This window comes from Notolabrus celidotus, chromosome 3 (assembly GCF_009762535.1).
Source record: "Notolabrus celidotus isolate fNotCel1 chromosome 3, fNotCel1.pri, whole genome shotgun sequence".
NCBI classification, from domain to species: domain Eukaryota; kingdom Metazoa; phylum Chordata; class Actinopteri; order Labriformes; family Labridae; genus Notolabrus; species Notolabrus celidotus.
The window spans coordinates 4,768,451-4,793,322 of record NC_048274.1 but is presented as its reverse complement, the minus strand read 5'-3'; the positions used below and the strand labels follow the sequence as shown (position 1 = coordinate 4,793,322).

At 43.1% G+C, this 24,872-nt stretch overlaps 1 protein-coding gene across 6 annotated transcripts in view; it reads left to right on the top strand.

The window, feature by feature from the left end:
• The window catches only part of samd4a (sterile alpha motif domain containing 4A), a 60,359-nt gene that overhangs the window by 12,471 nt on the left and 23,016 nt on the right, over positions 1-24,872 (top strand). For all 6 annotated transcript variants that reach the window (XR_004630902.1, XR_004630901.1, XR_004630900.1 and 3 more), the window contains exons 3-4: positions 20,660-21,250; positions 24,283-24,561. Coding sequence is in view for 2 of the 6 variants with exons in the window: in XM_034681021.1 (XP_034536912.1) it covers positions 20,660-21,250; positions 24,283-24,561 (870 nt within the window). In the remaining 4 variants the exon portion in view is untranslated. The remainder of the gene's footprint in view (positions 1-20,659; positions 21,251-24,282; positions 24,562-24,872) is intronic.

Here is a 24,872-nt window from a genome sequence, read left to right as displayed (position 1 = left end):
CTGAGATGACTCGAGATTTATAATAGAGGTGGTAAGCCTCTATTATAATTTTAATTATGCCATTAAATTCGGTTTTAGAGTCAATTTGAATTTTTTGGGGATTTGCAAGTATCTGAAAAAAATCCTGCTTATCTAGTGCAAATATTTCCTTTAATTCTTGAAAGCTCATACACTTCCCTTCCTTAAGGATGGCACAGAGTGCAGTAATGCCCTTTTCTGTCCATCCTTTGAACTGAAAGTCATGTTTGCCTGGTATAAATCCCGAGTCATATGCAGCCCAGTTCAGTATTTCCTCTCTGTCTGCAACTTATATTTCTTTTTTATCTTCTCCCAAATTTTCAATGTGAATTGTGTTATTGGATCTATTGCCTCTGAACAGCAAACTTACAGCTGATTAAGATTCTTAACTTTGATAACGATATCAAAAAACAGAGCATAGACGTGACAATAAAAAAACACAGGTGTAACAATCAACCTGACGTCTTGTGTAGTCTAACACTTGCACTATCTAAATTTGTCAACATCCTCTCCAAACATGTCATTAGCCATTCCGTTAGCGAGAGAAAACTCTTGTCTCTGTCCAAACTATTTCATCGCACCCCCGCATGAGCAAACAGTTTATTTCTGGAACTTGACGGCGTGTTCCGTGAACTCGTTCTGAACCTCAGGAATGGGGACAGACGACCTGCCAAAACGAGCAGAGGGGAAGAAAAAATAAAGCTCTTCTTTTCCCCTCAGCCTCTACAGCAGAGGCCTTTTCTCTTCAGTCCTCCCTGTCAGGTGTTTGTGTGTCTGTAAAAAACAGAGGAGAGAGGAACTTCTACATGTCAGGATCTTGTTATTTATCTCTGAGAGAGACGAGCGATGTTCCTCTGATAGTGTGGATTATGCAATCAAGCACTTCATAAACCCTCGTGGTTTCGTTTCTCACTGAACTTGTCTGTGCTTCTTTATAGCTCTGATCCCGGCTCTGCTTTCCACCAGCAAGTCGGATTACCACGGCGTGTGTATCTGTGTATGTTTTCACTGAACCTCAACCTATCAGACGCACTATCATCAGTCATGATTGAGTAGTCGGCGAGCTGACATCAGGGATGTGTTTCAAACGAGCTGAGGACACTGGAAACGGAATTGTAGGGTTTTATGGTCCACAGAATGAAGAGTTTGACGCACACTGCGGCTTTTGGGTGTGAAATGGGTGTTGTATGTTTTTAGTACAGAAGGGAAGGAAGACAAACATCTTTTTTTGAAAGCCAGAAAACACAGAACATCCACTAAGCGGGGAGCAGTACTCGCCAATCATTCAAAGGGTTGGAAATGGTCTTCATTTCTATCTGCACATGAAGAAACATTTCAGCACGTTATAGTGAGGCTCATCCAATCTGATCGGAGTATGGAGGCGTCTCTACAGCAGTAAACATTCCCACAGTGCTGGTGGCTCATTTGGCTCTGGACTGAAGGTCTGATGAAAGGCTGGTTGGGTGTTATCGGTAGAAGAGCTGGACCAGTTCCTTTGTCTGTTTTAGTTGATCAGGTAGTTTGTGATTCTGTGATGCTTTCAGGGATTGACACAAAGCTTCAGTCTTATCCATCACCTGTCCACACTGTCTGTTGTTGCTTCAAGGTACAGTAAAATCTTCATAATCTCAAACATTTAATCTTTATTATGTAGGAGGTAAAGAGTAGCCACCTTGTCTGAAACCCTATACCAGTCTGAATTTCATTGACAAAAATGATGACGAGAAATAGGTTAGGTTACTTTACTTTATTTATACCCATAGGTTGTTCTGAAGCAAGATGATGATGACGTCCAGTTTGACATCCAGTTACAAACAGCATTAACATGAAGCCACACAAACCAATCGGCATTGACAAACTATCAAAACACAAAAACATGATATTAAGTACTCCGGCTCCACCACCCATAATTTAAAGGAGAGTCATAAAGAAGAAGAAGAACGTACTTTATTAATCCCCAGGGGGAAATTCAATGTTTTTTCCCTCGTGTTATTTTTCGGTCATGCTACACGCGCAGTTTTTGGTATATACATACAATCATGCACAAACATGCAGTGGACATGCACTTAGGGAGAGATGTCAGAGTGAGGATGCTGCCATCAACCAGCGCACCCCAAGCAGTTGGGGGTTCGGTGCCTTGCTGAAGGGCACCTCTGCAGAGCCCAGGCAAGTGAACCAGCACCTCTCCAGCCACCAGTCCACTTGCCGAACTTCGACCATACTGGGACTCGAACCGGCGACATAACAATAGCTGGAATAAATACCTCTGGAATAAAAGCAATAATCTGCCAACGTCTATATTGTTCCCTGATGAAGATAAAATGAGGACAAACTAAGAATACACCTTCGATAACAAAAACTCTGCAGAGTATATGTTTAGTTTTTGATAATGAGATAAAAAGACTTAAATGTTATTGGTGGACTGTCAGACATTTAATATCTACGAGGTGATCAGTTTAATATACATCTGCGTTTTTTTGCCACTATTACTGTCAATAAGTCTGTGTCAAAACGTTGATGTATCCTAATCCTGGGTTGATAATGATTGGATAAATCCAAGTATCTTCAAAGCATTTTCAGTAAGACTTTTCGTCGTTTTGATTAACTTAATCATCAAAGTTGAAGATGCAGGTCAGAGTGCAGCGAACACTGAGAGAGTCTAAGCTAAATTATTCAGCTAAGGTTTTTAAGAGGGAACTGTTACAGGTTTTAACACTTTGCACAACCTTCATACCGGTTTGTGATTGGCTGAATGAAAGAGTTTATAGAGAGAAAATGTTTTGACTAAAGTAATGACTCAGCGTTTTATTGGTTTAAACTATGAAGGGTAATAAAGACTAGAATGTGACTTATACAAAAAGGCATCTTCATTTGAAGACTAAGAATAAATCTAAAGTTGCTGCCAAAATTAACACTGCCCTTTACAGAGCGGGCTAACTCAATCTGGGGCTCACACATTTTCTTTTATATTTACAATTGAAAACAGGTGACTCATACATTTATGTACTTGAATATGTATGTATGTGTGTGTGTGTGCATGCGTGTGTGTGTGTGTTTGTAAGAGAGAGAGAGAGAGCGAGTTTGCAAGGGCGAGCAGGAGAGGGTGAGAACAGGTGAGGGATACCAGTGTGTCTCATAGATGACCAGTCAGTCTCGTCCTCACCAGAGCAGACATACAGGCGTATAATGTTTCCCCACATAGCCGTCCAGACCTTCAGCCCGGCCCTGCCCCATCCCCGCCCCGCTCCCGGGCAGCTGGCTGGGCTATACACTGCACTTCTTGTGCAAGTGGCTGTTTAAGCTCAGGAGCCATCCAGTCTTAGCCGAACGGACAAGCAGGTCTTTACAGACAACAAGGCTGCACACAAAGTAACATCAGTTTGACTTGGATCAAAATACAAGATGGCCTCAAGCTGCCCACCGACACCCAGTTAGTGAAGTCTGAATCCAAAGACCCTGATCTGTAACCTGATCAAACTAAGAGTCCCTTTGATTTACTATTATGAAGTAAACAACATTTTTAAGACTTTTAAATCTTGTAAAGGTCTAATTCATGGCTGAGCTTTTGTTTCATTTTGAATTAGAGTGCATTACTTTTTACAGGGAGCTCACGAGAGGGCCTCTGAGTATTCATTGTGCTAAAAATACTTCATGAAGTTGCAGATACATCTGTGATAACTCATATTCAGTGGGGGACATGGCCCTCCTGATGTGAGTGAGCTGAAGAAGTCAGGTTATTTAAAATTAAAGCCACTCTTCCCTTTCTTTACACAGAGTTGAAAAAGGCAAAGAGAGTCTAAATATAAGAAGGATTGTTGTCAGAAAATCAGGAAGAGGTGTTTTCAGTCTGCCAGCCCTCAGCAGCAGAGCCAAAACCTTAATGTGGGTCTCTGCTGAGCCTCAGCTGTGTCTCTGACTGTCCTCTCTGTCCTCACATGAATGGACACTGACAGTGGAGACACAGCATGGCGCCGCCAACCACACTCGTTTTCTTCTCATCTGATCGGTCGACGCTGTCTTGGCCGGGGTTCACACTGACATCAGCAGAACCAGCCGGGGAGAGAGCCCCGTGGTAACAGTTGCTGTGGTGGCCATACAGCGGCACTCTTTGAATCCTCATGGCGGGTGGACAGGACCACACCAAAGCGGACTCCTCCAGGAAGCTGTGTTCACTGCCGGATTTAAGACTCACCAAGTTGGTCACTTCCAGGCCAAGGCTGCCGTCATCCCAGAAACACAACAACATTTAATCTGAGTGGAACCAATGGCTGTGCACGCTGCGTAACACAAGCTCACCGCCTTCTCAATACACCCAGGTTTATAAATACATCGATAGAGTCTGACCTCGGACATATCCACAGAAGGAGAAGACATGTCAAAGAAGGTTTCACTTTTTCCTGGGATCCAGAGTGAAAACTTGCACACTATCACTTGAATAGAATTCCTCTCTGCTTCAAAGTGAGACAGTTTGCATTTTTCATCTTAAATCTGGCTCTTGATTTGCCACGTAGAAACGGGCTCTCGTCGCCTCGACTTGTAGTGCTGTCAAGGTTTTCTGAATGATCCTCTCTGTGTTTGCAACGCGTCTACTCACTCGCCAAAAGCTTCATCCCCCAGGCTGTTGAAAACCGAGGATGCTGGGTAACACAGGACACATTACCCTTGAATATTGATAGTTGACATTTGGAAGGCCTTCACAGCACAGGGGCCCGTTTCAGGATGTTTTTTCAACGTACTCTGAGTCTAATCATGAACTCTGAGTTGATTTACCCTCAGATGGGAGTTTAGAGTGTGAAGAAAACAGTATCAATATGTAGTAACCATAGACTGTATAATAAATGGATGTAGTATCCGTGACTTCACCCATCTGTTTCTGAAGCGCTGTTTTGAGGCCAATCGGCGGCGGCAGCCATATTGCTGCTGTCGAGTGATTGTGACGTAAAGCGGCGGGCTTTGAGCCTCCTAGCAAACGGCTACAGTGTTCCCACAGTCAGCTTTGCCTCTCATTGGAAGACTCATAATCTTAATATCTTAAAAATTGCTGCGTTAGAAAAAAATTCACTGACCATACAGTGTGTGCCGATCGAGAAATGAGCTATCCAGACTACACTCGTCTTTGTACCAGGCTGTTAACATGTTTATTTCTGCTGTAAAGATCGGCTTGTTTTGAATTGGTGTGTATGTGGCTTCCGGTACTTCCGGGGCCAGCCTCAAGTGGATCCTTGATGAACTGCAGTTTTTAGCACTTCCGCATTGGACTCATATTTTTAGACCGGAGGTTGCTGCTTGGTAGTAAACTGGAAATAATCTAACATCCAGCCAGGGTCCAACAATCCTCTCCACACAGAGATATAAGTCCCTGCAGCGTCATGCAGCCCCGTCATCTACAGGCTCATTGATAAAAAGAACGTGTCATAGTCTACCTAAGAGGCTGTGCACAAACAATCTCTGTTAACAACATGTGATACAGACTTAATGAATGAATGAATGCAGAAATGAATCTGTGTTTATGGACCAGGTTAGGTTCCCACCTTAGTTACCCCTCTTTCTCAGTTTGAGTCACCTCCCTCTCTGAAACTGAAAACCCAGAGTTTCTCTCACTTCAGGGTTAACAGACTCTGAGTTTTCACTGAACCTGCCTCCTGAATCAGACTCCTGGCAGGCTGATGTTGTAGACTCATTCTGCACCAGAGTTCAGTCTGCCATGCTCTTGTGAACACAGGGTATGAATAAATCAGATATAGACAGTCACATTTATCACAATAGAAGTTGGACATTTTCATGGATCATATTTATTGCACACCAGATTTCTAGCTTGAGTGTAAAAACATTTCTTTTGTGTGATTTAATATCAGGGCCCGGGCTGTGCTGCAGACTTTATAGTTTATGTTTGTGCGTGTCCCGTGAAATTAAGCTATAAAATAAGTATTTGTTGTATTCTTCTGTTGACTTCTCTCTTTGAGTCACTTGTTGTTGTTGTTGTTTGACAGATCACAACATGTAAGCAGTTTAGCAGGACCCATCCCCACAACAAACCACACACAATAACTCAAACCACACCAGCAACTTCACACTTCTGTGTGCCTTTGGTAGCGTGTTCTTCTTCTTCTTCCCAGCAGGTACAGAAATAAACCTTTCCTGCACAAAGGAAAATAATTATCATTCTTGTACCAGAAAGGAAGAGGAGGATGAGGGGGGGTGTTAGAACAGAGCGAGAGACGGACAGAGAAACGGAGAGGTTGAGAGAGCGGCTGATGGGCTCCTGACTGCCATTTCCTTAAATAGAGTTGTGGGCTTCTCCGGTCCAGCCCTGGCAGAGCCGAGGCTCACATTCCCAGCATAGCTGCGATTGCCACTTTCAGAGCTTTCCAACACTGATGTGTTACGTACGCTTCCCCAGGTAGACTGCAGATCCTTTTGGCCTCCTTTCAGCCCCCTCCCCACGTCTTCCTGACCTCCTACCACCAGTTACTCCTGCAGCAGGGGAGAAGAGGGGATGTTGATGAAAGACTCTGGAGGAAGTTGGAACGGAGGGGGGTTGGAGTGGAGGATTGCAAAGAATTGTTCTCCATTCATACGGCAGCCGTGTCCTTTACCAGGAAACCTCCCCCACTCCTGGGAAATACACGGGACAATAAAAAAAACCATCTTGCCTTTTCATTCTCAAAAAACTCAGACAAAACAAAGAATTCAAATCTGTCCTGAAGTCTGCGAGACCAGTCCTGCAGGAGAGACTGAGTTATTGTGTTGAAGGTGGAACACAGAAGAAACTAGGGATGTAAATTTCAAGTATTCTCCATGATTGATCTTTGGAAATGTTAACGATCAATTATCGATTAATCATTCAAAAGACAAACGTTGTCAATCAAAAACAATGCCAAATGCGTTTTTTTTCCCCTTAAATCAAACTTTCCTTCACAACACAATGTATATAACTGACAGTATTGAATATCTATGGATCATATTGAGGTGTTCAAAACATTAAACACGCTGAATATCAACGTGTGGAGCAGGCTCATAATCTCTGCGGACATACAGTCATAAAAGTGAAGGCTCAGACTTCAACAAGAGAACTGAACAGAAACATATTTCAGACTCAGTGTCCAGTTTTCTGTCTACTGGTTCTTAATGAGAAAAATAAGCATGTGAACGTGGTCAGGTGTCAGCCGAGAGCGGAACTGAGTCATAATCAGTCCGGCGGCGCAGAAAAAAAGCGCTCGTGGAGACCTGTCACTCAGCCGCAGCCCCCAGCTGAGTGTCTTCGCTGTGCGCAACACCTTTAGTCAGCTGATTCACATCCAAACATGCTTTAAACTTAAAACACCTCCCTGATAGCTGAATGAAATATGAGACCACATGATGTTTGTTCCAAGTGATAGAAAATCAAAACAAAATAAGTGTTTGAGTAAGTTCTTAACAATCAATTAATTGATACTCGATTAATTGTTGACATCCCTAGAAGAAGCTAATCTGAAATCAAACCGACTCACTTATATTTCACCTTTAATATTGAACATAAAACTGTTTCCCTGTTTTCATCTTCTTCTACTCAAAGCAGAGGGGAATTATAGCACTCAGCGTTTCACTGAAAGAAAGGTTCCACTTAAGAACAACTTGAGCTGTGGATAGATGCCTGTATGTAGAGGGGACAAGCTGCACTGGGTATGGCTTTGGCAGCATCTGGGTTTCTGGACTTGGCAGACCAGGTTTGAATGAGGTTTACAGTAGACGTAGGATGATGTCAGACATGAGGAGGATGCTAAAGCTGCATGCTTGTGAGTACAGTAGCTGCGATGATGCTTTTCCTTTTCCTTCTGAGGGGAGACACGCACACGAGCAGGTGCTTCCCTCCTCAGGCGGGGACACACACACACACACACACACACACACACACACACACACACACACACACACACACACACACACACACACACACACTCATATCTTGGCGTCTGTTTAAAACATTACACAGTATAAATAAATACGCACCAAAGAGGAAAAGACCGACTTTACACGTACTGCTGCAGAGACACACACTTTCACAGAGACTCACACAATGTGGAAACCAGATGAGAGCTGTGCTTTTTTTAATGTTCTCTAAATTGAGCAGGTGTGCTGGCTGCGATGATGCCAGACTGCTATGAAAAGGTATTCCTCTTCCTGTTCTATTTTGGTCTCAGGAATCTCTCTCTGTCCAAACGCCCTGGATACACACTCCATCTCAGACTGATTTCATTCAGCACCAGTTACTGCTGTGATTCAGACACGTGAGGGACAATGAACCTTTTATTTCTGTCTTTCCTCTGAGAAAGAGATAAAAGTCTAGTTCTCAGATTTGTACCTTGTTTTATTTCTTGTAATAAGAACAAAAAAACATGAAGTTGCAGATACTTTTTGGACTTCGATTCCTCTGATTCCTATGAAAGATGTTGTTTTTTTAAAGTCTGAAGACCTTTCCTGAGGAACTCCTGGTCTCCTGGTTTTAAAACTCAATTCAGATTCCCCTCGCATGTTAGTGGACCACTAGATTTTTATTCTGTGCGTCTCCTCACTGAAAGTTGAGTATTTGGAATCCCAAGTTTGCCACATCTGCACGACTCAAATTCAGCAGGACAGGATACAAACTTCACCTCCTGCATGCACACCTGTGTAACCTTACATGGGATGTAACTTTTACACCACAGAAGGAGCAGGTGTGAGTCTGTAAAATCAGATTTCTCTCCCTTTTCAAAGTCATATAAGCATAATAAGTAACGTCACTGAACTTATAACACAATGGCATGGCAGCGCATCTCAGGATGATTAATGAAAGGGCATGAAGACGAGAGAGAGTAATCTGCGTTTGGACTCTTCTCAGACAGTGAGCTGACTTGAAGGTTTCATTTTGTCCCGTTAGCCCTGCCTGAATTAATCAAAGAGCTCTCCGCTCGACTTCAGCATGTGTCAAAGAGAGATGAGGCGCTGCCCCCGCCCTACAGGTGCTGATGCTCTCAGGTTTGATGCAGATGAGTCTGTCAGCTCTGAGCGTTCAGTCCTGTGAGAGAGGGAGAGAGGGGGAATTCTCTCCAAATGTTAATGATTACACTGCTCTGTAATGATGCTCTCGGTCACAGTCACAGACTTTCTCAATCTCCCCGTCAGAAGCTTGTGTTTGTTTGTTTGTGACGGGGCTGTTTACTGTGTTTGCATACAACTCTATGATTGGAAAAGAGTGTGGGTAGAGCTGTGTTACTTGGTAACACAGCTCTCCGTGAATGTTCATGCGAACACGACCAGGTGCACCTATGACTGGTCTTAGCAGGTTTGGTGGACTCGGTGTAAGTTTAGGTCAAAGAGTTGGTTTTAGCTAAGTCTGATGTAAGAGATAGAGACCCTCACCCTGACTTAGTTACCTGACAGTTTGACTACCTGTCTCCACTGGCTGATGTGATGTCTGATCACTCTCTTCCACTGTGGGCGAGGACACGTCTAAGTTTAACTTTGAAGATAAGACTTGTCCTTATCTTTACCTCAGGAGATGAAGCTGTCTCTAAGGAAAAGCAATTTCCTATGCCTGCGTTTGCCATGGCTACAGTAAAGCTGCACATCAACAATGATTCAATTTTAGGTCTTAGTTATGAACGCAACAAAAACTGGACGGAGTAAAACTGTAGCATCCTTTTATAAAACAGGTTTTCTTACGGTCTGAGCACAGGAAGCCTCGTTGAGTTCACTTTCTTCAGGAGCTGAGACGTTACAGAGTGAAACGTAGCTGAACTTTCAGTGAGCAAGTGTTCTGATGAAAAGTGTTCCTTACCTCTCACCATTCTTAACAGCCGGGAGGCTGACATGAACGGTTTTTCCTTCTCTTCTTATGTCCTAAAAATAGAAACATCACTTCCCTACATTTTGCTGAATGACATTCTGGGAACGAGCTAAACTTTACTCAGAGGTTTTTAAGATGAGACGAGAGTAAACAGCAGCTCCTCCTCCTCCTCCTCTTCCTCCTTCTCCCCCTCCTGCTCCTCCCCCCTCAGTGTGTCAGTAGGTCAGGATGAGGCCAAGGTCAGACTGATCCCACTGCTCTCTCTCTTTATTTCTGAAACAGTCTTTCTTTGCTTTCTTTCTGTTCCTCTTTCTTTTCCATTCTCTCCTTCACTGCATGTTTCATTATCCTGTCTCGTTTATTTTGCAGTCTCCTCCACTCTTTCTACTTCCTCTCTGTCAGTTGAAACTTGTTGACACCGGTGAACTCTCTAGTCTGTCTTTCTAAATCTCGTATCCTCCCCCTTCCTTTCCAACCCCTCTCCTCTCTCAGCAGACTCACACATGTGTATGTAAGAGTACGCACAGGGCCCCAGAGCTGGTGTTGGGGCCTGTGGGAGCCTGCCCGCACTTCTTGTCAGGACATGGACTCTCTCTCGCTCTCTCTCTCCCTCTCTCCCTCTCTCCCTCTCTCTCTCTCTCTCTCTGGCTTTCAGGGTGGGGTCAAGCTGTGTGTAGCATTAGATCATATATTTCATGCACCACACCTCTCTTACTGTAAATACCCTGTCCCACCAACTCCTCTCTTTGTCTTTCCTTTCCTCTTTCTTTCAGTGAACGTCTGTGTGTTTGTGTCTTTGAGAGCTTTGTTTATCTTTTAAGTATCTTGTATTTATTTTATTTGTCTCTTGATTATATCTTAAAGTGTGCTGACTTCCTCAGATAACCTTTCTGCTGATTCTGCTGGTTATATGATGAGTTCTGTGACTCCAGTCCCTCTGTTATGAAAATAGATTCATCATGTGCCATCTCTAAGTTTTCTTACTTCAGATATTCCACAAAACATGCATTCATGGTCTCTGACATAACTGTTGTTTGAACTCAATGTACAAACATTTGAATTAAGCTGAAAATAAAGTAAAATAATATACACTTTAGTGATCCAGCATCTTACAACATGACAGGGTAATACAAGAATCGTACTAACATAGTTAAAAATATAATAATAATAGTAATAATAGTAATGATAAAGTTGAAAATAAAATAGAATAGATGAAAATAAAAAACAGAACAGAATAAAATATAATATAATAAAATATGAAATAATAAAATAGAACAGAATAGGATAAAATAAAATAGAACAGAATAAAATATATAATATAATATAATATAATATAATGTAATGTAATACAATAAAATAGAACAGAATATAATATAATATAATATAATACAATAGAACAGAATAAAATATAATATAATAAAATATAATATAATATAAAACAATAAAATAGAACAGAATAAAATAAAATGCAAATATTAGAGATATATACACACACTATTTACACCTCTATCTTATGAATTGATAGGAAGGTAAGTTATTGCACAGATACAATTACACTAGGTTATTAAAAACAGTGTGATTTAGATGTGAGATGGGAAATGCCATATAATTGCCATGTAAATGTGCAATAAATAAGATTAACATGAATACAAGACACGTATGTTAATGTCACAGCATCAGGTGTTTTCAGGAGTTTTCCATTCCAGTGACTTCAGCTTCATAGATTATGAGAGAGTAACCTGGGCTTGGTACTTTGGTGCTATGGATGACATATGGGATTTCTGCTTCTGTATGGCTTCAAACTTTAATGATAGTGAGTCAAAGCTACTTTTGTTTGTACTGTTTCCATTCATTCTCTAACATGAACGTAATGTTTGATATCTTCTCCTCAAACCATGTTCCAGTGTAGAGTGATGCAGCACAAAGTGATGCCTGTGGACAGTAAGAGCTTAAATGTCACTACTGTAATGCCGTCATCCACCACATGACATACTGCCTGACCAGCATTACACACACCAGTGTTTTGTGTAAACCACCGGTCATAGTGAGGTTGTGGCTCATTACATGTGGTGTGAAAAAGACCAGTCTTACTTAATGCTGAGCTTCAATAGAAAAGGGATACGGCTCAGGCTCAGTCTTTGTACACGGGGGTGTCTGAGTGCGTGTGTGTGTGTGAGTGTGAGAGTGTGTGTGTGTGTGTGTGTGAAAGAGAGAGAGAGAGCTGTGGTTGTGTATCCGTTAGGAATCACTGCATTCTTCAGGAGCAGGCTCTGTGGTATGCCAGCACATTCCCCACTGCTGAGCTGGAGAATCAACTCGGAAAGCGGGAGCGGTAACTTTTCCTTTCTACACCCTCCCGCCCCTCACTCCACCCAACTCTTACTTACTCTGTCTGAACTCTGTAGTTCACAAGAGTCTCCCTCTTTCTCTCCTGTGCCAGTACGTCTGGATGTCTCTCCCTGAGTGTCTCATCTAGCTGACATTAGCCACCTTGTCAGAGTCTCTCCTGAATAAAGCCCCCGTCACCGAGTGTTGTTAGTCAGCTCTCTCTCTCTCGCTCTCTCTCTCTCTCTCGCTCGCTCTCTCTCTCTCTCTCTCTCTCTCTCTCTCTCTCTCTCTCTCTCTCTCTCTCTCTCTCTCTCTCTCTCTCTCTCTCTCAGGTTGGTGACGGGAACACGCTGTGTCAGACGTGGTGTTGAAACAACAGCCGCTATAGCGATTTGCGGGTAGTGTGACAAAGTGATCCAGCTTCATGTTTGTTTTGCTAACAGGAGAAGCACAGGACAGAGGTTTAGAGGATACACACACTCACACACAGAGACACACTGGGCACATACCATGGACTAGATTAACCCTCCATGGTTACACCTCAGCTAAAGCGTCATCTTCACTTGAAACCTAATATGAGGAGATTTGAGCCGGTTATGAAACAGTCTGGATTTAATACTGGTGTCTCTATGTGATCTACAACAGCATACAGGACCATCAGTGACACGATGGACTATTTCTGTGTAGTTATTCTTAATGCCCGTCTCCTGGAGAGCCTTTTGTTTGTTGTCTCCAAACAAAGTTTCTCAGTGAGGAAAAACATCAACAAGTTTTAAGGACTAAAGCAAGGCCCTCAATGAAGAGCAGAACAACCATCAAGATGTTCATAGCTCAGAGTGAGAACCATCTGCCACAAAAAAATCCACATTACTTTAACCAAACAACTCAACCTTTGAGTTTTAGGATCAGATGTGTTGAAGGAATAAATCATATTTTATTAAAGGAAGTTGCATCTTTGTCAAAAGCAAATCCTACATTAAAGACACAGCGTTCACAGAGGGTGACGAAAACGGTTTCTCTGATCAGTAACAGGATCCAGTATTAAATGTTGTTTAGCCTCCCAGTTTAACGTGCTTACAGACACTAATGTTTACTGATATGATGCTAACCCAAACTAAAGGTTTAGCCTCAGAGCAAGCGGCAACCTCTGGCCGCAAGAATTGAAGCCAATGCGGAAGTGATAAAAACTGCAGTTCATCAAGCGTCCACTTGAGGCTGGCTGCAGAAACACCAGAAACCACATACACACCAATTCAAAGAAGCCAATCTTTACAGCAGAAATAAACATGTTTACAGCCTGGTACAAAAAAACAAGTGTAATCTGAATAGCTAATTTCTCGATTGACGCACTGAGGCACAGCTGACTTGATTGACAGGCGGGAACACTGTAGCTGTTGGCGAGGAGGCTCAAAGTCCGCCTCTTTACGTCACATTAGCTCGACAGCAGTTATGTTGACTCCAGCATATCCAATATGGCTGCTACCGATGATTGGCTTCAAACCGCGCTTCAGAAACAGACGGGTGATGTCACGGATACTATGTCCAATTATTATATAGTCTATGCCCCAGAGTCATTAAGTAAAAATGAGCTGAAACTCTTCCATTGATTGATTTGATATGAAGTGTGTGATCTGGTTTTACTGTGGGTTGCGCTTGTTAGTCAGAGTTTTGATCCGGAAATTGGAGATAAAGTTCTTTGTAGTCAGTGTCTGATTAAACGGCATACAACCGACCAGATGGATCCGTAACCAGCACAGGCAGATGGATATTTACTTGCAAAGAGGACCATAGGGTGGTGGTGCCAGCTCAGTCAACATTGTTTAACCACAGACTCTGTGATTGTGCTCACTTTTGACTGTTTCCTGATTGTTCTCTCACCTTTAGACTAATCATTTAGTCTGAATTCAAGTTTCCATTTAAACAAATAGGAAATGAGTCACTTCAGAACATCGTTAGTACAGACCCTTTGTCATGCACTGTCTCACTCACATACATTCATTCTCTTGACACAGAAAGACTGCAGCTCTGTTTGTTTATTAAGAGTAACTGTGTCCCTTTGCCAACCACGGCCACGGTCTTATTTGTTTGGTAGCTGCCTTGTTGTGGCTTTGTGTGCTGTTGATCCATCTATATTTAGAACAAGAGGAATCATGTGTCCAACAAACAGACTGTGTGCGTGTGTGTGTGTGTGTGTGTGTGTGTCTTGGGTGTGTGTACATTACCATCGTGTATCAAATGAGCTCAAACAAACTCATTGTTTCCACTGCTGCCCTCCGTGTCTTGTGATCACAGTCGGATGTGAAGGGGTCACACAGCATCCAGTTTGGAGGTCAAAGTTAGACCTGACTCGTGTCTGCTACTTTGAGGCTTCTGGGTCCCGTTATACAGAGATGTTATTTATTTCTACTACATTATTATCAAAAAATTCTTTGGTCATTCAGTCTTATAAAGCCTTTATCGAAGTAATAATAATAATAATAATTTCATTTGTAGAGCACTTTTCAAAAAACAAGTTCCAAAGTGTTTTACATGGGCAAAATAAAAAAAAATAAAACAGGCAGTTCATAAAATCACATAAGTCAAGATAAAGAAATAAACATGTTTTAAAAAACAGAAAATTCCCCTAAAAGAACTCTAAAGGAGTACAATTATTTTAAAATATATTTCTTAAAACTTTTATAATAAAATAAAATAAAATCTACAATAAAAGTCTGTTTTTCAGAAGAGATTTCTTTGCATTTTTCTCTTCTCCTCATTTCAAAGGCTGAGTGTATTAACTTGGCTCTATTTTTTGTCTATTTATACCCACATTCCCTTGAACTGACTTGTCTCCTTCTAGTTCTTATTACACCGGTGCTTCCCAGAAAGGTGCTGAGCAGCCCTCAGAGAACGAGAGTGATCTTGTTGCATTCAGCTGTGGGCTCAGTGGAGGTGGACTGTGATGTATTGACATATTTTGCTGAGCAAGAGGTTCTACGTTTGAGAAACACTGAGTCACATCCTTTACTCCAAACTTCAACGGTACCTTGTCTTGTATCCTAACTCCACTTCTGAGGATCACAGTTTTTACCCCAAAATGAGCAGATGAGATGTTCCTCAGGAGAGATTATCATTTCAAAGTGTTGTAGCAAGGAAGACTGTTCTAGATGGACCTGTCTCTTCATTAGTCATGTTTGTTTGGCATAAAGAAGATTCCCTGCACTCAGCAGCTGACACAAGAGAAACTGCAGCTTAGAAAAACACGTTGGTGTTTCTGTTGTTTCATTTCATGTGAGGATCTTCCTGAATCATTCAGACACCAGGTTTGAATCAATGATATTTAAGCTTACTCTATCAGTTAGGGACATATGTGTAGAAATCATTTGATTATTCCTCAGTATGAATGCACAGTGACCCACTGACTTCTCCATCTACAATAGAAACAAATTGTAGACAAAGCAGAGCGCTCATAGAGGCAACATGGACCGCTCCACGCAAGGCTGACAGAAGAGGAATTATACTCGGAGAGGCCGGGCTGTGTTTACAGCAGCACCCTTGTCTTGGTGCCAGAGAGGGTGTCAGAGGGCAGAGCTGGGCCAGGGTGGCACAGAGTTCACCAGCAGACATTGTCTGCATCAGCAAAACGCTGCGTCAGCCCCCAAACAAATGACTCTCTCTGTCTGAGGTTTTGAAAATGTCTGACTTTCTTTTTGACTGTTTCTTCTCAATGATGCTGATGTGATTCATCACTTCCCAGCATGCCCCGCTCCCCCCCACTCTGACATGGCAGAACACATTTGCCCTGTCTCATTGCATACCTTACATTCACTTTGTTTGATTGTTCGGTCTGCATGAGTTATTAATTAACCAGGTCACATTAAAAGAGACTTTTACTGGCACCTTTTAAACTTCCAGTAGTACAGTATATTTTCTTATATCTGTTTATTAAAGGATACAGATCAAGGAGCTGACTGCAGTATCAGACAGATCTCTTTACTCCTCTGTCAGATGTGGAAACAGAGGTGGATCCAGCTTTGAAGATTCATACTGATGAGTTGAATCAGAAACTACAAAGAAACAAGAAGAGAAAGGGAGTGTTGGAGGAATATTAACACAGGGTTTCCTGTGGTTGTCTCATCTATTAGTCAAGTGACTGCTCCTCTTCTTTTAATCCCTCTTCCTCTCCTTCTTACTCCAGTTGTATTAAGTTAGCACTTTCCCCTTGAGGCTGAGGCTGGGTGTGCCCATCATAAACACCTAGTAAGAGTCTGACATGTGTGGAAGAACTCTCCTGTCCAGTCTGAATTTGTTGGTTATTCTCTTCTAACTTCAGATTTCCTCGTCTCTGTCACTCTGGGTAGATTCATTTGTGTCATAGGTCCTTTTTCCAGCAGCTGACCTCGTACCTGTGATGGATGAGTCTACTGTCAGCTGTCTTTGATCTGTTGGAGATGCTGCGTGTTTGTTCAGTGTGAGAGGAAGTGCTCCGAGGCTAACTCAGTGAACTTTCAACCATAGAGCTGGAGGTCAGAGAGTTAGCCTGAAGTAGCTTCCTCACTGCTGGGTGTTAAGACATCCCGCCCTTTCTTTCCAGACATTCTAGTGTAAATTAAGTTTCTAAAAGTATAAATTCATCAACAATCTGTTTTATCAACACTGACATAACCAGTTAGTTTTATAGATATACACAATATTTGATGAAACACATGAAGGCTTCAGGTCAGTTGATTCCAGCTGGTGATCGGGATCACCTGTACCTGATTCCCAATCAGTAGCAGGGTATTTAAGCAGGAGAGAGGAAGCAGTCTGGTTGCGGCCCTTCGTATGCATGTCTGCGTTGACATTTCCCTGAGACTTGTGCCTACACCTTCAGTGTTAGGAGTGTTTTTCTTGAGGCCTCTGACTTACACGGGACTTCCACCAGATACTTCTACGGTCCGTCTCAGATCCTTCTCCAGTCACATGACTCAGCTGGAGTCATGTGACCAAGGTTTCCCCGCTGCAATCACTGAATCAAGAATTCTCCTCCTCCTCTCCTCATCCTTGTTGTCTTTATAGTCCTCTGAAAACCTCTGATCTGATGACTCCAGGCCTGCCTCATAGTTAAGTGTCATAGTTAAGTGAAATACGATCTGGTGATAACAGTGTTTTATTCTGAAAATTAACCGGATGTTTTAGTTTTGTTTTGGTGCCTGACTTCCTGTCCCACTCCAACTGCTCTGTGCTAATTGATGCGTCGTGCTCCGGCATCCGGCAAAAAATAGAAGTCTTGCGTATCTGATCCGTTCCGATCTGCCAGATCAGAGACGCAGCCGGAACGCAACAGAGTGGATCCAGTGGGAGTTAACACATTGACTAGAATAGAAACCTATCAGATCCGGTGCCGTGACGGATCGGAGACGGACCGGACACAGATCTGGTGGAATTTGGCCGTTAGTGTTTACTTCTTGTTGTGGTTAATGTCATTTGAGTTGATAGTGTTAGTTTCTATTTTGTTGTTGTTTAAGAAAGAACTTCTTTTTAACTTTTGCTCTAATATATTTTTATTTTTTAAACCCCTTCAATTTGCTTACACTTGGTTCCTCTCCCCTTTTCCCTGACTTTGATTTATTTGTTACTTCATCCCCACATCTTTGGGGTCGTAACAAAACTGTTTGATGAAAGTTTTGATCTTTCAGTTTACTGAAAGCTTCATGATTGTAGATGAAACGTACTCTGTATGGTCGGGTCTCAGTTTGTGGTAATAAAAAAGTTCTGACGGATTCTGAGAAGTGTAAAAGAATGTCTCGGGGTTTCTGTGTAACATTTTCTTCTGTTTCAGTCATTCAGAAATAAATAAAGTTTCATCATGGAACAATTCCTGTCCTTGGATGGACCTAGGCTTGCCTCATTCATAGGAATGAAGGATTACATCATCTCTGGAGCAGAGTGGAGTAACTCCCTGGCTCCCCTCTCAAAAAACTCAGCCCCTCCCTCATGCTTGCCCTCCTCTTCCATCAATTCTCTCCTCTTCTCTCCTCAAACCATTCCCACCTCACTTTTCCTCCGCCTCCTCTCTCCTTGTGCTTCATGTTAGTCTTCGTTTAAGCTGTCTGGTGCAGCCTGGCCTCGTGCACTCTGTCTTTCTTCACTGTGTCACCCACTCGCATTAACGGTCACGGATCTGTTCTTCATTTCAAAGAAGTTTCTGTTTAGTTTGGAGCCAGCTCGTGTTAATGGGGCCGCTGGCTCATCTAGCCCCATCTCAGTTGATGATCCACACACATGACCTCAGCAGCTTAGGCAAAAATCCCCTCGTATTTTCATGAAACGTTTCTGAACTTAAAACAAATCTGCAAACTTTTCCATTTCTGGTGTGTAACCTGAAACTGTGCGTTTGTCAGGGAAAACCAAAAAGTTCCTGCTTCACCAAGATACACACACGATGCAGATGTTCTTGTGATGGAACAGACACAGGGTAGTTAGGTGAATGTGTCAGTTTATGAGTCAGCTCCAGTCTGAATTGTTTAATCCTTCAGCCTTTGTCATCTTCCCCAGAATGACATGAATGTGAACCGTGTTTGGAAGGCTTCAGGGGTCTCTGCTCTTCCATCTGGCTGCTCAGAGCTGCAGCTGTCCACTCGACAGGGCAGAAAGAGCTGTACATCAACACAAAGTAGACTGTGACATTGAGATATCTTTGGACAGAAGGGCTAACAGATGTATTTTCTAGTTTCACCTCATGTTGGAATTAGAGACGAGATCCTTAGGGTTAAGTATGACCCATCTCCCAAGCAGGAAGTGAGTCTGGCCTGGGTCCTGTCTCTATTTGTGTGTTTGTCCAAAGCTGTTGGCCTGACCCATCGGTATCTATAGCACTGGTCCAAGATGACAGGAATGGGCTCCTAACGTCCTACTGACTCTGACAACAATAGAGCTCCATGACCTGCAGGTTATGTATAGAGCCGTGCAGCCAGCGTCAGCAGAGCACAAGTGTTTGGAGCAAACAGCAGATTAGAAGGATGACTGTGCAGTGAGCCTGACATCATCTCTGTGTCGCCTATTTTTAGAAGTACATGTGTCCGCTAATCCATCTGTTCATCTATCAATTAGCTTCTCCTTTGCTTGAGCCTTGATATTGTGCAGAAGCATCCTGTGATTGGCTGAAATCTTGGGTCGTGTGTTTCACCCAATCAGACGCCTGCATTTAACTTCAAATTAAATGGCTTAATGGTTATTAGTAGGGATGAATCTGACTCATACTTTTGTAAACAGAAATCCAACATGAATATTCTGCAAGCTGATTCAACGTCTTGCTTCTTTTTTTCCAGTTCAGTCACTCATGATGTTCACCAGCTGAATGTTTTCCTAGTCGTTCCAGTCACAACACCATCAATTTCAAATATGTCATTTAACTGGACGTTCAAATTCTGGCTTTCGATGACTTTGATAATCAGCAGGGCCCGTATGCACGTCCAGACATTAGCAATGAAAACGGGCTGTTTGTACTAATGGTGAAAACAATTCAATTAGCGGTATGCATGAGCCAGGTTAACGCCCAAACAAAGCATTACATTTACTGGCGGTAGACTCCACCATTACAGGTGTTAATGGCAGGATTACCGCATCTGTGAGGCTGTTTAAAGGATGGTGGACATTGCGCTTATGTGTTACCGTTCAAGACGCCAAATCATAACCATGTAAATAAAAGTACTTCTGTAGATTATTTCACATGAATGAGTCTGAACATCATTCTTAGGTAACCTACCAGCAATACTGGGAAGTGAATCCTTCCCAAACAACTCCATTAACAAGTCCTCATCCTTGAATGGGGGGACAGGTGGTCCTCCACCTGTACCATGTTGGTGGCGGTGCTTGTTGCTCAAAGACGCTTTCATGTTGCTTATTTAATTTTTTAGGTCTTCTACACCACACGCATTTACCCGGTTCAAGATCTTCGGCCAAACTTTCCCTTTCTCCTTGTTTCTTATCTTTGAAGATTGACTTGCTGATAATAACTTTTGTTCATTCTATATTCTTGTAATAAAATGTCCATTTCTTCTGCTGAATATTGTTTTTTCTTGATCTTCCCTCAGTCACACTGGTACCGCTCGCCATGTTTATTGTTGTTTATGTGTAGTAGGCATGCGCACTTCGAATTTGTTGGATAGGGGTTTTCCAGGAGGTTCCTTGGACATATAAGTTTTGCACCAGCCTTGCTTTCATGGCACAGTTAGTTAATTGGCCAATTATTTGCAGTCGTGCATGCGGCTAATGCTACGGCCAAATGGGCCGTTCCATAACGGTACGTTAAGACTAATGGTCCCGGTTGTGTAATGGCTGGACATGCATACGAGCCCGGGTTCTTCTTCTGAAGAGGCTGGGACCTCAAATTCAACTTCTACTAAAAACTTTGTGTATGAGAAACCTTTAAGAGTCTTTTTCAGACTCAGTTTGTAAGGTTAATGTCATGACATCTCTAAATATCAAGTTTCGGGGCTCTGGTTATGATTGTTTATTAATGCTGTGGTGTCTTGTGTTCTCCTCCAGGCGTGATCAGCCAGTGGCAGGGTGAGTCGAAGGAGCGGGTCATCTCCCTCGTCCTTACCCATCTCCCGCTGCTCAAACCTGGCAACGTTGAAGCCAAGAGCGAGTACATGCGCCTGCTGCCACGCATCCTGGCCCACACCATCGAGCATGGCCACCACCTGGAGGAGTCTCGCCAGCTGCTCTCTTACGCTCTCATCCACCCCGCCACCTCCCTGGAAGACCGGGCCGCTCTGGCTCTCTGGCTCAACCACCTGGAGGAGAGAGCCGCTGCCCGAGGAGACTCACTGGAACGACCTCCCCCATCTGGGCAGCACCACCACCACCACCAGTCCACTCCTCCGTCTACCCTCAGCTCATCTGGATCCTCCTCCTCCACGAACACCTCTTCATCAGGCAATCTCTACTCGTTGCACCACCAGCGCTACGGCTCGGACGACCGCCTCAACGGGTGGCAGGGCTCCAGAGATTCAGGGCTGGGCGGAGGCTGGCATCAGCAGCAGGGCTGTGAGAACGGGCACCTCCTTCTCTACCCATCATCCTCTGTGCCGGCAACCATCAACACAGTTGGAACTGGTGGAGGAGGTAACACAAGTAAGTAAAGGCCTTGAACACTCCATTTATGTTCTTACCCATATCATCAACTGTGGTGGGGACGGAGACGGCTGGGATCATTGAAGTTGTCCATAAAAGGTTTAAACGAGTGACTGACATGATGAATGTCCCTGCAAATCAATCTTAACTCTTATTTCTGTCTTTTTAAGTTAGAAACTTCGAATTCTCCCAAAACAAGCTTGAGAAATATGCCCTTCTTTCTGTGTTGGTCCAACCCCTGAGTGTGTGAGTGTTGGGGAGATGCAGGGACGACTAGCTGAGAGGAGACGTCAGTGTTTGATTGATGTTCTCAAAATAATTTAAGACAATAACGGCCAAATTCCACCAGATCTGTGTCCGATCCGTCACAGCAACGTATCTTATAGGTTTCTATTCTAGTCAATATGTTAACTCCCACTGGATCCACTCCATTGCGTTCCGGCTGAGTCTCCAATCCGGCAGGTCGGAACGCGACGCATCAATCTCAACAGAGCAGATGGAGCGGGACAGGAAGTCAGGCAACAAAAAAAAACTAAAACATCTGGTTAATTTTCAGTATAAAACACTGTGTTCTCGTCAGATCGTTTTTAACTTAACTATGACAGCAAAATGTCATTTTGAAGGGAGCCAGGCCAGGAGTCATCAAATCAAAGGTTTTCAGACGACCATAAAGACAACATGGATGAGGAGAGGAGAAGGAGAATTCTTGATTCAGTGATTGCCGCTGGAAAACCACAGTCACATGACTCCATCTATCTGGTTGTCCTGCTCCGTGCTGCGTTCCAAAAACGCAACCGGTGGGTGTTGACGGATGAGAGAGCAGGGAGCCGGACTGCAACAGATCTGAGACGGACCGGGCACGGACTTGGTGGAAGTCTTGTCTAAGAAAACTTACTTATTCCCTCTGATAGTCTGTCTGTTATTTGGCCACCTGATGACCCGAACCCAGAAACAGTTTCACACTTCACACAGCTGCAGTCATCAGAAAGAAGGTTCTGAAACTAGTTTTTCTCGGTTGTAGATATTATTACAACAACTTATTTTCATATCAGTAGTGCTTAACATTGCTGTTTTGCCAAATGCTAGGCAGATGTTCTGTGGTTTTATCAACTGTTCATATAGTTATCAGTGATTTTATGAAAGACACTCTTAAGTACACTCCAAACAATCAAACACACCACATTCTCTCAGAGAGAAACCGAATGGACTCAACACAGTCAACACTTCCTGGTGAGGCCGACAGCCCTCTGAAGTACCCACACAGCAGCTCCAGAGGCTGTTTGAGGTGGAAGTCAACACACAGAGAGGGCAGGGCTGTGGAAATTGAACATAACTATGGTCAGAGCAGGATATTTCAAGACAAGAATGCAAAGGCCCTGTGTTTTTTTTTTCTGGGAGATGAAAGAAACAGCTGAGGGTTTATAAATACAGACACATTTAAAGCTCTGCTCGCTGCTCCAAGAAAGATCCTCTTGTATGTTCGACTCCTAGGAGCTTTGGCCACACACAAAAGACTGCAGGATTTCACAACAGATAAACTAGAGTTACCCCGGACATCAGAAGAGGGTTGGTGGACACACTTGCTTTTCTTAACTAATGAAGATGTGACGCTCACACAACAACCCAGCTGTGTCCAGTAATTGGCACCAAAGTCAGGGAGAGATGATAAAGTATGCTTCAGTATCGCCTTAAGCATCAAATCTTTGAGTTTCTATCATTGAATCCGTAAACATTTTGATCACAGCTTATGCAACAGTGACTTAATTTATAACAGAGTCACTGAGTCTCCTCCCTCCTCCCTTTACACTATGTTTATCTGGTTATGGTGATGATAACAGGAGTATAATTGTCCAACCACATCAACCTGTGTGCTACTGATACCACATCCTGTTGACCCCCCACCCGTACTTCCAGCCTTAGTCCAACCACAGCGGCACATACCACCCGTCCTTTCCCTTGTAAGGCATCCTTTGTGGGAGACTGTATTTAGGGAAAATGGCTAATATTTAGGGACTGGAACTTGTAATGTTAGCTGGGCACCTATTTTAAACGGGGCCCATGAAGTCCTATACATAGCGCCAACAGTAAGAGGACCACATATAGGAGGAGGAGGAGGAGGAGGAGAAGAGAGACTGGAGTATTGGTGGCAGCTTACCCCGTCAGAGCGGCGACGCAAAAAGCCCTTTGGCTCTCCACCTTTTCTTTCTGTTTACCTCCAGGAGGACTCTGTGATGTTCAAGCTGCTCCTGTTGGCTTCAAAGTACTTCAGTTTCAAGAATAACAGCAACCTCTCTTTGACCCCGCCAAGTCTACATTATTTAAACATCCCAAGGAGCAAAAACCATAAATATTAAAAGTGAAAAGAAGATGGAGACAGACTCGTACGTTCAGATTTTTGTTTCAGGGTGAAAGAATTTGGTCAACGTCAATGGTAGTTTCTTCATCTTCTTCAAGGTGTTTCAATAAGCATGTATCTTTAAGGTTGAGCTAAGACGTGCATCTCAGGAAATCAAAGGTTGTTTGTTTTGGAGATGTAGTTTATTTAAGTCTGGATGTCAACAGTGGCAGACAAATAAGATACCAGAAGTGTTTTTGTGTACCCTGCTGGGTAAGTGCAGCCTCCTCCTCCTTCCAGCTGTCTGTCGTTCACTCACAAACAGAGTCTTGTTATAACTTTAAATCCATGATGATACTTTTATATTTAAAGATGTGAAGATCGAATGTCGGACGTGGATTAGAAATTGTTTTGTGCTATGGAAACGACTTAAAATCAACTTTTGATCTTCACTCCACAATAAGACATTTATATTAGCTGTTCAACTTACACTTTATAAAAATATTACATAAAAACACATTAAACAGAGGCAAGTCTAAACAGATAGGTCTTCAATTGCTTTAATATCATGTTGAGAAACAGCAAAATGACCATTTTGGGGATATTTAACACAAATGAGTGAATAGAAGTATGTTTTCTCCGGCCTGATCTCACTCTAACAGCCTGCTCCTTCCTGTCTTGTCTGGTTGTCTTGCAGTCCTGTCTAGTGGAGGCGGCATCCAGCAGCACAGTCCCCTCAAACGCTCCGTGTCTCTAACGCCTCCAATGAGCGGCCCCAGCAACCAGCCTCTGGGCCACGTCTGGCTATCACAGGAGGATTTACGGACCGCTCGAGGCCCAGCCCCGGACCACGCGCCTCTCTCACCCCAGAGCAGCATAGCGTCTTCAGGCAGTGGAGGCAGCGAGCACCTGGAGGAGGCTGGTTTAGGGTCATTGCATCGCAGCTCCTTCCATGAGGACGGCAGCGGCATGAGGGGTCAGTATTCAAGACCAGCATGTGGTTTGTTTTTCTCCCTATCAGAGTAAAAGTCACTGACAGACATTCGCTTGAAATTACAGCATGGGTGCAATAGAATGGGCAGCACTGGTTTAGCTAATTTACTTTGTGACTTTAAAACATATTTCTAACACCTTTGGGCCAGACATGCTTCTTTCGCATGAAGAAACCATCCCTTACTACAAAAGTACCTTTAAAAAGCGCATGCAACAAGTTGTCTACCTTATTGTCTTATTTATTTGAACTGTACCAAGTTATTTCAATAATTGTATTATTATTGTAACTCTAAG